The sequence below is a fragment of the Alosa alosa genome, chromosome 10, assembly GCF_017589495.1.
Source record: "Alosa alosa isolate M-15738 ecotype Scorff River chromosome 10, AALO_Geno_1.1, whole genome shotgun sequence".
NCBI lineage: Eukaryota > Metazoa > Chordata > Actinopteri > Clupeiformes > Clupeidae > Alosa > Alosa alosa.
This window is the reverse complement of record NC_063198.1, coordinates 3,253,564-3,267,209: the sequence shown is the minus strand read 5'-3', so window position 1 is coordinate 3,267,209 and position 13,646 is coordinate 3,253,564. Positions and strand designations below refer to the sequence as shown.

General features: G+C 40.8%; 1 protein-coding gene across 3 annotated transcripts in view; it reads left to right on the top strand.

Moving 5' to 3' along the window:
* The window catches only part of stab1 (stabilin 1), a 153,048-nt gene that overhangs the window by 55,579 nt on the left and 83,823 nt on the right, over positions 1–13,646 (top strand). For all 3 annotated transcript variants that reach the window (XM_048254800.1, XM_048254801.1, XM_048254803.1), the window contains exons 23-33: positions 1,255–1,441; positions 6,690–6,783; positions 6,979–7,137; positions 7,682–7,777; positions 9,327–9,422; positions 9,536–9,583; positions 11,366–11,493; positions 11,765–11,876; positions 13,137–13,214; positions 13,307–13,408; positions 13,514–13,618. In XM_048254800.1, the coding sequence (XP_048110757.1) occupies positions 1,255–1,441; positions 6,690–6,783; positions 6,979–7,137; positions 7,682–7,777; positions 9,327–9,422; positions 9,536–9,583; positions 11,366–11,493; positions 11,765–11,876; positions 13,137–13,214; positions 13,307–13,408; positions 13,514–13,618 (1,205 nt within the window). The remainder of the gene's footprint in view (positions 1–1,254; positions 1,442–6,689; positions 6,784–6,978; positions 7,138–7,681; positions 7,778–9,326; positions 9,423–9,535; positions 9,584–11,365; positions 11,494–11,764; positions 11,877–13,136; positions 13,215–13,306; positions 13,409–13,513; positions 13,619–13,646) is intronic.

The following is a 13,646-nucleotide window of genomic DNA, read 5'->3' as shown; positions in this document are numbered from 1 at the left end:
CGTTTGAATGACTTATATGACCGAATTGAACATTGCGTTTTTAAGTGCCAGAATTGCTTATCATGTCAAGTTTACACCAATCATCATCCTCTAACATCCTAATGCTGGCACACAGACACAGACACAAATAAACAAACCCACACACACACACATACATGCATGCACACACACAGACATAAACACACCCAGATGCGCACAGTCGTGCACACACACACACATAAAGATCACACACATGCAGGCAAGCAGGCATATGCACACACACACACAGGCATGCACACACACACATGCACACACACACGCACGCACAGGAGCACAAATATACATAAAGTAAACACACACACACACACACACTCATTTACATACACAAAAGTTGAAAGATTAGGAGATTGAGTGGGAGATGGAGACAAATTGACAAGCGTGATTTTATTTTTGTGGAGAGAATGTGCAGGACTAAGCAGTGGTCATATTTTGTACCACTATGCAGTACATCTAGTTATTCCCTGTATGAGAAACTGCTGCTAGTAGTATCATCCCTACATCCCTAGCACCACCCTACTTTTGTATTATAGTTTGTATTATATCGTAACACCCCCAATTATCACCACTTTTGTTCAGAAATTCTAAAACAACAATGTTTTTTAACACTTCAAAATAACATTTGCTAAATGAACCTTACATTTTTCAGTAGCCATAGGTGTGTAGATTTGAACAGAATCTGGTTTGGGTCTTAACGGGAGCATTTACTGCCTGAAATATCCGATTTTGTTTACCACACTCGGAGTTATAGTGCTGGCCTGATGGGTCGCCTATTTACGCCGTTTCAACGGCACATGAGCGGTTAGACCGAGAATTCTCGTCATGAAATTAAAATTCCACTGGAGCTCCAAGCGGTTGTGTACACGCAGCCTTACAACACTGTTTACAGCTCCTCGAGTCACAGTAAAATTTAATTTTTGGTACATAGCTAATTTAGGTTGCGTTTCTTTAGGAGTCCGCCGTCTTGGTTTGTATAGAAATGGATATTAGTGACACATACACGCAAGACGGCAGAAATACGGGACCGACGGTAATAGGGGGAGTTCCGATATGCTTTTTAAAAAGATTTTGGGCAGCAAAACCATGCTTATAAACAATGCTTATAAATGTCAATTACACTAAAATCATTGTATCACAGTTATTTGGCGATTCTGATTTGTAATTGTGTCATAGTGTACAATTTCCATAACGCTAACTTTGACCCATCTACTTGTGCAGACTGCCATTGTGTGCATGGTGAATGTGACAACAGACCACACGGCCAGGGGATCTGTAGGAGGGGCTCCTGTCTGGAGGGATACTCAGGGGATCACTGTGATAAGACGGCCACTCCCTGCAACTCCGATGGCGTTTTTGAACACTGTCACATCAATGCCTACTGCAGTTACAGTGGCAGCAACACTATGTGAGTGATATGTAATATGTATAATATGCATTACTTTACTTATTTTAATTTATGTTTATGCCCTTAACCACCCAAATCTGCTCTTACCATGGTGCACTGAATTTTGCATCCCAATTTGATCATACACTGAAGGTGTGCTGTTATTAGCAGGAGTAACACTATAAGGGCATGGGTTGTGCCGCGTGCAAGTACTCTGCAAATGGTCAAAGCAAGGAGGGTCTCAAACATCGGCGTTCACACCACACAAAAATACATATGTGTGCATCTGTGTCTCCAAAGTAGCCTGTAATTACCATTGTCGGTGAGCTATTCGCTGAAGTTATAAACAAAACTCATTTTATCAGGGGGTTTATGATTTATAGACTATGTGTCAAAATGTGTTCTCGACCACTTATAAAACATATCACAATCCAAGGATGGCAAGATGGAAGTACAGTATGAGGCAACTTAAGCCCTTCTTACACCGACAGACTTTGGAAAGATTTGCAAAGATTTGGAAAAGATTTTTGAAAGACTACAGTCTCAGACCCTCTCACATCTAAAAACAAGTAGATAGATAGATAGATAGATAGATAGATAGATAGATAGATAGATAGATAGATACTTTATTGATCCCCAGGGGAAATTCAAGGTCTCAGCAGCATACAGACAACACAAACACATTCTTTAACAGCAGAAAGAGTAATTAAAGTATATAACATAAAAACACAACTAAGCAATAAGGACAGTAGATGATAAAGAATATGCTAAATATACTAAAATACAAATTATACTAACTAACACTTAATCTAAATCAATTCTAAAAACAGTATCCACATAGTGATGATTAATCAATCAGAGGCGCTTGCAATGACTGAGGCAGGGACTGAGCCTGTGATTCTCTGTGCATAGTAAGGTAAGGTAAGGTGCTCTGTGTGAATGAGTGTCATGGTGATAGTGCAATGGTGATAGTGGTCATGGTGATAGTGCAAATGAGTCCAACAGTGCAACAATGCAGAAATAAAGTAAAGTAAAGTCTATATATCTATATATTTAACTATTTTAAGAAAAGGTATAAGTGTGGCCACAGTTCGGCTGTGGCATGGAGGGAGGGGTTATGCATATGTGCTAATGTGCTAATATAGCACGCAAACAGTGAGGCAGAAAGACAGTGGTAAAGTGGCTAGTGGACAGACAGTATCCAAACATGGAGGGAGTGAAGAGGCAGACAGACTATGCAGAGAAGTCTATCTCTCCTCTTCCCTTAAGTGAGGCATTGAACAGTTCAATGGCCCTGGGGACAAATGACTTTCTCAGTCTGTCTGTTGTGCAAGGCAGTGAGCGAAGTCTCCAGCTGATCAGGCTCTTCTGCTTAACAATATTGCTGTGGAGTGGGTGACACTCATTGTCCAAGATGTTGATCAGTTTGTTCAGGTGTTCAGGGTCCTTTTGTCAGATAGTGAAGTGATGCACTCCAGTTCAGCTCCCACTACAGAGCCAGCTTTCCTTACCAGCCTGTCAATTTGCCCCGCATCCTTCTTCCTTGTGCTTCCTCCCCAACATACTGCTGCATAGAAGAGGACGCTGGCAACAACAGACTGGTAGACCATCCTGAGGAGCTTGCTGCACACATTGAAGGACCGCAGCCTCCTCAGGAAGTACAGCCTGCTCTGCCCTTTCTTGTAGAGTGCATCAGTGTTGGCTGACCAGTCCAGTTTATTGTCCAGGGGGAGACCCAGATACTTGTAGGTGCTAACCACCTCCACATTGACCCCATCAATGTGGACTGGTAGCAGAGTGCGCTTAGACCTGCGGAAATCCACCACCATCTCCTTGGTCTTTGAAGTGTTGAGTTGAAGATGATTGAGTTTGCACCATTGCACAAAGTCCTCCACCAGACACCTGTACTCTGTGCTTCCATCAAAACGCAGATACAGGGCTATGGGGTGGAAGCGAGTACGCTTGGGGAAAAGCTTTGTGCCCTCTGCAATAGCAGCACTTAACAACAGATCACAGCGGTGATGGATCACTGTGCCGCCCTCATTCCTCTGTAATGTCAACTGGTGATAGTTTTCCTGTTTGTATCTGTGTAATGTGATGTATATGTGCTGTTTGTGTGCTGTTGTGATATATGTGGGTGGGGTATGTGGTGGCAGGGTGGTGGGTGGTGGGTGAAGAACCGTGACTGTGTGTATCTATGTATTTCATGTATGTGAGGCTTGTATGGTATGTGAAAACAAATTTCCTATGTAAGGACAAATAAACTAACTAACTAACTAGGCTCCTGTACTCCTCCTCCTGCCCGTTCCTGATACATCCAACAATTGCAGCATCATCAGAAAACTTCTGCATGTGGTGTTGTAGCAGAAGTCAGATGTGTACAGGGTGAACAGGACTGGAGAGAGCACAGTTCCCTGTGGCGCTCCGGTGCTGCTGATCACAGTGTCAGAGAGACAGTTCTTCAGTCTAACGAACTGTGGTCGCTCGGTCAGGTAGTCTGTAATCCAGGTTACCAGGTGAGCGTCCATGCCCATCTGCAAGAGCTTGTCTCCCAATCTGAGGGGCTGGATGGTGTTAAAAGCACTTGAGAAATCAAAGAACATGATTCTCACAGCACTTTTCCCCTTGTCTAGGTGGGAATGTGTCCTGTGTAGAAGATAAGTGATGGCATCGTCCCACGCCCACTTTCTCCTGGTATGCAAACTGTAACGGGTCTAGTGCATGGTGCATCTGGGGTCTGAGCATACCTAAGACCAATGGCTCCATTGTCTTCATCACATGTGATGTAAGAGCGACAGGTCTGTAGTCATTAAGCTCACTAGGGTGTGGCTTCTTAGGGACAGGGGTAAGACATGATGTCTTCCACAGTGTTGGAACTTGTCCAAGGCGTAGGCTCAGATTGAAGATGTGCTTCAGTGGCTCCCCCAGTTCAGCAGCACAGGCCTTGAGTAGCCTTGGACACAGTCTGTCAGGCCCCGCTGCTTTATTGCTGCGCAATTTCTTTAGTTGGACTGTCACTTGATCTGTAATGGTGAGGGGTGTAAGGGGAGGGGAGGGGTGCATCTGGGATATGTGTGTCTGATGGCTGTTGACTGAGTAGTAGAGTTTTAAGTCACAGACTATGATTTTGCAATGACTAGGGATCTTGCAGGGTCACTATTCACAAGACAGCAACTAGATTCCTTTAAATTATTACCCATCGTGCAATAGATAAACAGGAACTGAAATGATAGCCTACCAAACTCAAAGTTGTATTTTCGTGTTTCTGCAGCATTGTTTCATGCGTGACATTCCTAACGGCTCCCACACACAGCTGCGTGCATCGCGTTGCTGGAGACGCATCCCATTCACTTTAAATGGGCTCACGTGATCCGTTGCCGAACTGAATTGTGGGTCCGTCGCGTCACTTTTCTCCCGCTGGGAGAACCGGCCAATCAAGCCAATCTACGCACCGGCCAATCAAGCCAATCTACGGACGGCACCAACCAATCATATTACGGTTTTACTTCAAGTCATTTGCATAGCTACCGTCGGGAACACCCACTGGAATGCGTTGACGGAACGCAGCTGTGTGTGGGAGCCGTAACCGATATAGAGTTGTTCTGTCACGTGGAAGAGCCGACTAAATATGTATAAGAAATGACAAATATTATTAAGAATAACAAATATTCATACAGGCTACAGCTGTCACCTACTTTGCCCCTTCCTGTTTGGTGTTGGAGAGAGGTCACTATTGTTTTTTATAGTTCACGTCACTATTTGCATGAGCCACGACTAGAAAGACTTGCGATAATATCAAACATGTTTGATATTGTCGTAACGGCAAAACTAGAAAAAGACCGACTCCGACTGACTTAAAAACACTAAGATTGGCACCTTACACTCAACAATCTAGTTGACAGGAGCGTGCCACGACTCCAGTACAACTTTGGAAATATAGTCGCCGACTGTGAAATCACACAATGTCAGGCCGGCTTTAGCTGAAAAACCCTTTTGCAATGTGCAAGCCAAACTAAGGGGTTCAAATACAACTGAAAATAAGTGGATACAGGTGCAGGTAAACAATACAGGTGCTGACAATCTAGTGAACACAGGTGCAGGTAAACAACACAGGAGCAGGCAATCTAGTGAATACAGGTGCAGGCAAACAAGTGAATACAGGTGCAGTCCAGAAGTGATCAGTAGGTGGGCGACGCTGAACATTGAAATGTCATTGGGCCTGATGAGTGGGGCATTGACATAATTTAAGTTGTTACAATTACCTAGAGAAAATAAGAAAACATTTGTGAATCCCAAAAATCATTGGGTCCAGGAAAAAGAACAAAATTAAGTGCATGATTGTTTAAGTCGTGTCTAAATCAAAATATGTTATCTTGTCAGTGGTGTCTTAATTAGTCATGAGTGTATTTTGAGTGCAAAATCCATTAAACCAATGGGAGTGATATCTGCCATTTCCAAGAGCAAGGTGTTCAAAATCACTGGCGAGACCGTGTATGCAACAGCAGGATTCCACTAAAGCTTGCTTTGCTAAAATGCATGTGTGTGACAATGAGAGTATAGCCTATATGCATCTGCACTCCCCTAGTAATTGAACTAATAGTTAACGGCAAAACAAAGTCTTACTTTCTTACTTACCTTACCCCAATAATTTTTGAATGTCTGAATAAAAATCCTAAGTACAGTACATTCATCCAAGCAGACCCGTCATGTTGTCTGGAACATTTTGTAACTGTGAGCCCATAGCTGTGGATTACAAGCACCTTTCACTTTAGACCACATTTTTCTTGGTCAGTAGCGTTATCATTATTAGTGACGTTAAAATAGCAATTTTTGATCATATGGCTGACCACACCTATTTATGTCATTGACACACCCATGGGTGCGCAATGTTCATTTGACAACTTGAACTTGAGCGTTTGGCGGAAAAAACATCACTGCATTGGGTTTAAGATAGGAACAAGACATTTGTCTTGCTTGCTGCCACAATGTGCTGTGTGATAGGGCCCTTCAAGAGACTAACTTGTTAGATAATGTCCAACATGCCCATTAATTAAAATGCAGTTGTTTCATCAAACAATATATGATGGTGTGACTTTAGCCAACCAACCTAAATATGTTCTCTGATCAACCGTTTGTCCAGTCTCATATGAGGACTGGACAAACGGTTGATCAGTGAACATATTTAGGTTGGTTGGCTAAAGTCACATTATCATATCATAGTGCCATGTATTTGTTTTAAGTGACTCTCTGGATGACTTTTATGTTTCAGATGTGTGTGTAGACAAGGTTATGAGGGTGATGGACACTCCTGTACTCCTGTTAACCTCTGCTTGAAGCCTATCAGAGGGGGCTGTGACTCAAATGTATGTTTCCTCACTTAATCTCTATTACACATCTGAGTTGTCATTAAATTAAACATAGAGAGCAGACGTTGAATTTAAACATGGGTGCAGTCTGGTTATTCATGTATAAAATCCAGTTGCCAGTCTAACTCAACCATTTCTAGCATCTACCATTTCTCTGCCTTTGTAAATGTGTCTCGTGTGCCTTTATTGCAGGCCCAGTGTGTGTATATTGGCCCAGGCAACATATCATGTATATGCAATGAGGGTTGGACGGGAGATGGTGCAGTCTGTGCTGAAATCAATAACTGCCTGCTGGAGAGTCGAGGAGGCTGCCATAAAAATGCAGATTGTGTGACCACTGGCCCTGGACAGGTATTGCCATAAAGCATAACTTTACATTATGAGCAATTTTGTTTTATTTCACATCTGTTGCACTATATATCATAGGAAAGGATTTATTATATTTATCACCAGTTTGTTTATACACTAAGTACCATCATTTCCATATAAACCACATGACAGTGACGGCATTAGCTGCAGTTTACAAAACATTAAACATACTTGCAACCAATACATAAAAACCATATCACAACGAATATGATAGCCTGAGATTTTCAGATTACCTGTAAATATGTTTAAGATAAATATTTTAAGATTTTAGTTTGCAATGGATTCACAATGCCTGGTGTGATGGGGAAGGGAATTCCAGAGCTTTGAGGTTCATGTTTGATATTCTGAGTAAACGTGCTGTAGAATCACGGTGAGCAACCAGGGGTTTAATTCTCCAACAGTTCAGTGACACAATTGGGAGCAATGACACAAGATGTCGTTTGAAAGGACAAAGGTGATTCTCAGAAAATGGATTGCTTTTCAGTGGAAAAGCAGTGGGCAATCACAGGTTTGTGTTGTTTTGCAGAATGATTGCTCCTGCAAGAAGGGATACTTGGGAGATGGCCTTGTGTGCAGTATGGCAAATCCCTGTCTAAAGAACAATGGAGGTTGCCATGAACTGGTGTGCTTCGCAAATTTCACACACAAAATACTCTTTGCTCAAAACTTTAAAGGATAATTCCGGTATTTAGCACTTTGAGTCCCTTTTCTAGTTTGTTTTGGATGAACTAGAGTGGTGGACACTGAAATGTTAACGATGGGTCCTGTCTCAACTTTCTGACTCGTTTTGAATCGCCTCTGACAGTTTCAGAGTGGCTGGCTATGGGCATGCACAAACATGTCCTGAAAACAACACTTAAAGGTGGCATGTGTAAGAATTGAGGTAAAAATATCCCAAAAATGAGCTACATGCATCAAAAGAATGAGAAGAAATAAGGGCGATGATGTGATTAAAAAAATGACAAGGTATAGTGCTGCAGAGATATCAACCTGAATTAGCATGCTAAATTACTAGCCACAGCCTGACAGGTGTCATAATACTAGTTTCGGCCATGGAAGGCGGTATGTGGGCAACATAACCGCCAGCCAAACTGCAATACACGTTTCTCGGTTGTTACTCTAGGGCAGGGATGGATTACTGCACGGGCCTACCGGGCCCAGGCCCAGGGACCCAAGGGGTCAGGGGGCCATGAAGCCCAAGCCTTTGCATGGAATCATTGCCTCAATATCAACCAGAATGCACCAGAATACAGGAAATCACATCAAACAAATTAAACATTTTCTGGGGGAGGACCCCCAACCCCCTCCCGCTTCTACATATATGACAATTAGTGGGGGGCCCTTAATACATCTGGGCCCAGGAGCCCGAAAGTTCATAATCCGCCCATGCTCTAGGGTAGACCAACTCACTTTCTGGAGGTATACTGCCCCCATCTTTTATGGAATGTGGAGTATGAATTGATTTTTTGGCAGACATTACACATGGCACCTTTAACATTCTTTTTCAAACTGTGCAACTCACCGAGTGGTTAGTGATGTTCGTTGATGTTCCAAAACAAGTAGTGTAGCGAAATACAGTTTATGTCGTGTGTTATTTGCCATTTTGTAAAATCCTATTTATTTCTGTTGGAAGACTCATTGCTTGTTGATATTACTGCGCTACCGGAAACAGAAATGGGGTCTGTTTACATTTAGTTGTAGTCTTTCCACGAGACCTTCTTTTACTGTCTATGCTTTAGACTCAAATATTGAGCGGATTGAAAATCATACATTGCGCCGATATATTTTGTTTTTAATAATCACTAACCACTAGGTGAGTTGCACAGTTTTGAAAACGAACGTTAAGGGTTGTTTTAAGGACATGTTTGTGCATGCCCATAGCCAGCCACTCTGAAACAGTCAAAAGCGAGTCAGAGAGTCGAGACAGGACCCATAATCAAAATTTTGTGTCCGCCACTCTAGTCCATCCAAAACAAATCAGAAAAGGGACTCAAAGCTACATACCGGAATTATCCTTTAAGATTAAGGCAAGCCGGAATTATATACCATTAAATCATCAGAAAAACATTCCCTTAATCATTATTGTAAGATATTGTTTAAGCAGAAAATTCTTTAACTATGTCTATTTAACAATGAATCCTTGATATTCATTGTATTGTATTTTATTATAGGCAACATGCAAGCAGAATGGTACTGGATTACGTAATTGTGTTTGCCCAGAAAACTACCAAGGGGACGGGATCACATGCTATGGTAGCATACTGATGGTACGGTATATGTACCGGTATATATTTTTTAGTTGCAAAACACTCCATTGATTGCTGTTACAAGGAAATAATTTTATAATGTGTTCTAATCGTGTCCATCTTTTTATATGCAGGAACTGGATGGAAATTCTGATTACTATAGTTTCTATCGTTTAATTCAGGTTTGGAAAACCAACTTTATTAGAAATATTTACAGAAATAGGTAACACTGGTAAATTAACATCAACAAACCATTAAAGGTGTCCTGCCACACGTATTTCATTACTTTGTGGTAATGTCTGAAGTTCTACCATGAACTCTAACATTTTTTTTCAGTTCTCATTAATATTGACTCTGATTGGCTAACAGCTAGCACTAGTCGATAGCTTGGCTAGCGAGTGCTATGACCAAATGGGCATACAACCTGCTAGGCTAGCGAGTGCATTAAACCTATATAATATAGCACTTCCTCAAGTTGACAATAATGTTTTACTTACGGACTGGGCACTGGTCGTAGACTGCCGCGATGGTAGCTGTTATCAACTAACTTTAGCTTCATGGCATGAACTTAATTGGCTAGCGAGTGCTAGCATTGTCCAAATGGGCATAACAAAGTCAAAGTCAAAGTCTGCTTTATTGTCAATTTCTTCACATGTCAAGACATACAGTACAAAGAGATCGAAATTGCGTTTCCTACTATCCCACGGTGGAGACAAGACATATTTTACCAATTAGGTCCACAAACAAACATAACATTCAAGTAAACAATATAAAAAGTAAAAATAAGAAGGCACATACAATGAAGAAATAAGAGCAGCAAAATTTGGTAGAAATTGTGCAATTGTGCATACAGTAGACAGTCAATATAATAGTGCAAAAGTCAGGCCAATAAATGGCTGAGGTAGTTTTGTTTGACCTAAGTATGCAAGTGGCATAGTGGTGCAAGTTATGTAAGAGCAGCAGAAGTGTGTTCAGAAGTGTTCAGGACAACAGGACAACAATAACAAGTTGCAAGTGTACAAGTGGAGTAGTGCAAGGCAGCCATTTTGGGTCTAAAAGTCCAGGATGTTATGTAGCTGAGGGTGGAGGGGGGAGAGAGTTCAGGATCCTAACAGCCTGGTGTATGAAGCTGTTGGTGAGTCTGGTGGTGCGGGGACGCAGGCTTCTGTACCTCTTCCCAGAGGGCAGTAGATCAAACAAATTGTGAGCGGGGTGACTTGCATCACTCACAATTTTGGTCGCCTTGCGGGTGAGGTGGGAGGTACCAATAATCCTTCCAGCTGTGTTCACTATGCGCTGCAGGGCTTTCCTGTTGTATTCAGTAACACCTGCTAGGCTAGCGAGTTCATTAAACCTGTATAACATAGCACTTCCTCGAGTTGACAATAACGTTTTACTTACGGACTGGGCACTGGTCGTAGACTGCTGCGATGGTAGCCTACTGCTCCAGGCTTCAACAGCAACCTTTTTGCAAAGCCTGTGGCATTGTTCCAAAAAATAAACTGAAGCCAAGTCTGGGTTCTTTGGCAAAATGCATTGTTGAAGCTCTATTTATGCATAGCCCGTTGACATTCAGCCATCCTTGCATACGAAAATTGTCACAGAGCTAGACTAATTCTGTGGGCACAGTCTGAACTGGGCGAGATCATGAATAGTAATGAGCTCAATCAATTCTACGTCAAACTGAAGAGCGTTTGCAATTGGCCTGATTTCTCCGCTTATTTCTTTTCAGTGGCTAGAGCTTACAGAGGAGGTAGCTGTTCATTTTCACATTCACGACATAGCACAAACACATATGGACCTAACATGTTTAAAAAAAATAGAAGTAAGAACGGTTTTGTGTGGCAGGGCACCTTTTAAGCATTCAAAAGTTGACTTACATTCAGATAATGCTCAGATTCAATTAAACAATGTTATTTGGTGTCATGTTGGATTATTTAAGTGTTTCTTTTTGTTTGTTGTAGAAATCACATTTATTCAATCTTGGTGGAAATATCACAGCTTTGGTGCCCTCCAGAAGTGCTTTCAAAAATTTAAGCAGTACTGAAGAGACATTTTGGTTCGACTATTACAGACTCCCACACCTTCTAAAGTACGGATTTGTATAGGGCCTCTATTTCAGCTATCTACATGGAAACATTTGTACATGTAGCTGCAATATTCCATGACAATAATGTGAAAATACCAATAGTTTGTTTGACTGTAGTGATTGTATCCCATAAAGTGTCTCATATTTCAGTCATCTTTTTTATTTCAGTCATCTAATTTCATAATTGTAAGAACTACTGTATATGAATGAAAATGCTTCACTAGGTGCTAGCCTATTGGACCAAAACTGTAATACATTCTCTGTCATTTTTCAGAGCACACTTTTTAGATGGTGTATTTTCCTATGAGGATTTACAACAGCATGTCAACCAGCAACTGCCAACTCTTCAGACAAACACAAAATGGGACATCAAAAACATTAGTGGAGTGCGTTCGCTGTATATATTTATACTTTACTAGCAAAATTCATATTTCATTCACTATGAAATTATTATATACCACTCAAGGAATTAAAAGAGACTCATTGATTTCAAGTAAAGATCTTTATGGTAAAATACACACACAATAATAAAGCTTAAAAGCCTAGCATAATGACTTAAAAACTTAACTAATCTAATCTATGCATTACCAAGTTTAAGCTTTACTCAGTTGTGCTTTCTTATTATAGCTAGCATTAATATACAGTGCAACCGGAATGTTTTCAGACCCTTTCAAGTTTTCCACATTTTGTTATGTGTTGTGACGCTTGCAATTGAGCTCTGGTGCATCCTACTTCTATCAATAGACCTCTGAAGTTCGCCTACAAAAAAGAACCAAAGCTGCCATCTTTGCCCATATAAGGACATCCGGGTGTTAATTGAAGCTAACTACCTATGGCAAGTTGCATGGCAATTTAGCTCTGGGATAGCTTTTCCGTCTTAACGTACCAAAGATCACTGGAGCCACTCGAAGGCAGAGGACAAAAGCGTGTTGAGCAAATCGTCTGCATTTCAGACTTCTTCGTCCCCGTGAGAGTTTAACATGTGCGATAATTCAAAATGGCCATGTTATTTTCCCATAGGACAAATCGCAAAATACCGAATCTCTATAGAGCTAAATTTGTCTCAATAATATTTGTATATGCGCAGAGGGGGATCCACAAATATTTCTTGATTTGCATGTGTGTTTTGATATCTACAAATAAAAAAAATCATATTTGTAACTAAATTGGTTTTCACAATTGTAGATGTGTATTTGTAAATGAAATGGCATTTGTAAAACTGAAAATTGCCTTTGTGAAATCTAATTTTGCATTTGTGGATCACCAGTACACACAGTTTTCGTTTTCGCATTTGTGGATCAGCACACGTATTTTTGAGACAATCTTTGCGGCAGAGAAGCCACCCAGATCCACAAGTAGCCTGCTGACACTTTCTAATCCAGTAGATGGCAGTGTTGTTCTATGGGACTCATAACACACAGAGCTAGCGAACCTAGTTCTTAAATCTAACAAGTTATGCATTTTACAAGCTTTTTGATGGAAAAGTGGTGTTTAATTTCCATAATCTTTGTTTAGTGAACGCATGAATTATTTTACCCTTTATAGATAGATAGATAGATAGATAGATAGATAGATAGATACATACTTTTTATTATAAACATTTGATCATGTTGCTGTATTTTCACTGTTTTTTCTTTTCATTCCAGGAGATTGTGGTAGAAAATGCCACCATTCTTGTCCCTGACATTCCAGCAGTGAATGGATACATCCATATCATCAACACAGTATTTATTTATTTATTATTCTTTACTTGTTCTCACCAAAGTAAATTGTAGTAGCAGGACTATGACAGTTGTTTATACACCATTTATTTTAGGTGCTGAGACCTCCAATTTCAGCTCTTCCTCCTGTGCCACCTGACCTGATGGACTTTCTGAACAAGACACCCATGTTTAGCCTCTTTAGAAAAGCTGCACTAGTAAGACATACACAAAACAGCCTAGATGACCCATTTTCTTTGCAATTCAGTTTAATTTTATTGAAAGCTGGATGTTTTATACCATTGTTTTTCATTGTTCCTTAGCATTTAAACTTAACAGATAACATATCAAAAGAAGGCCACACTCTTCTCATTCCGTTTGATAGTGCCATTGAGGAATTCTTGAAAAAGACAAATTCCACAGAATTGGTTAGTTACATTTAATGCATTTAATATT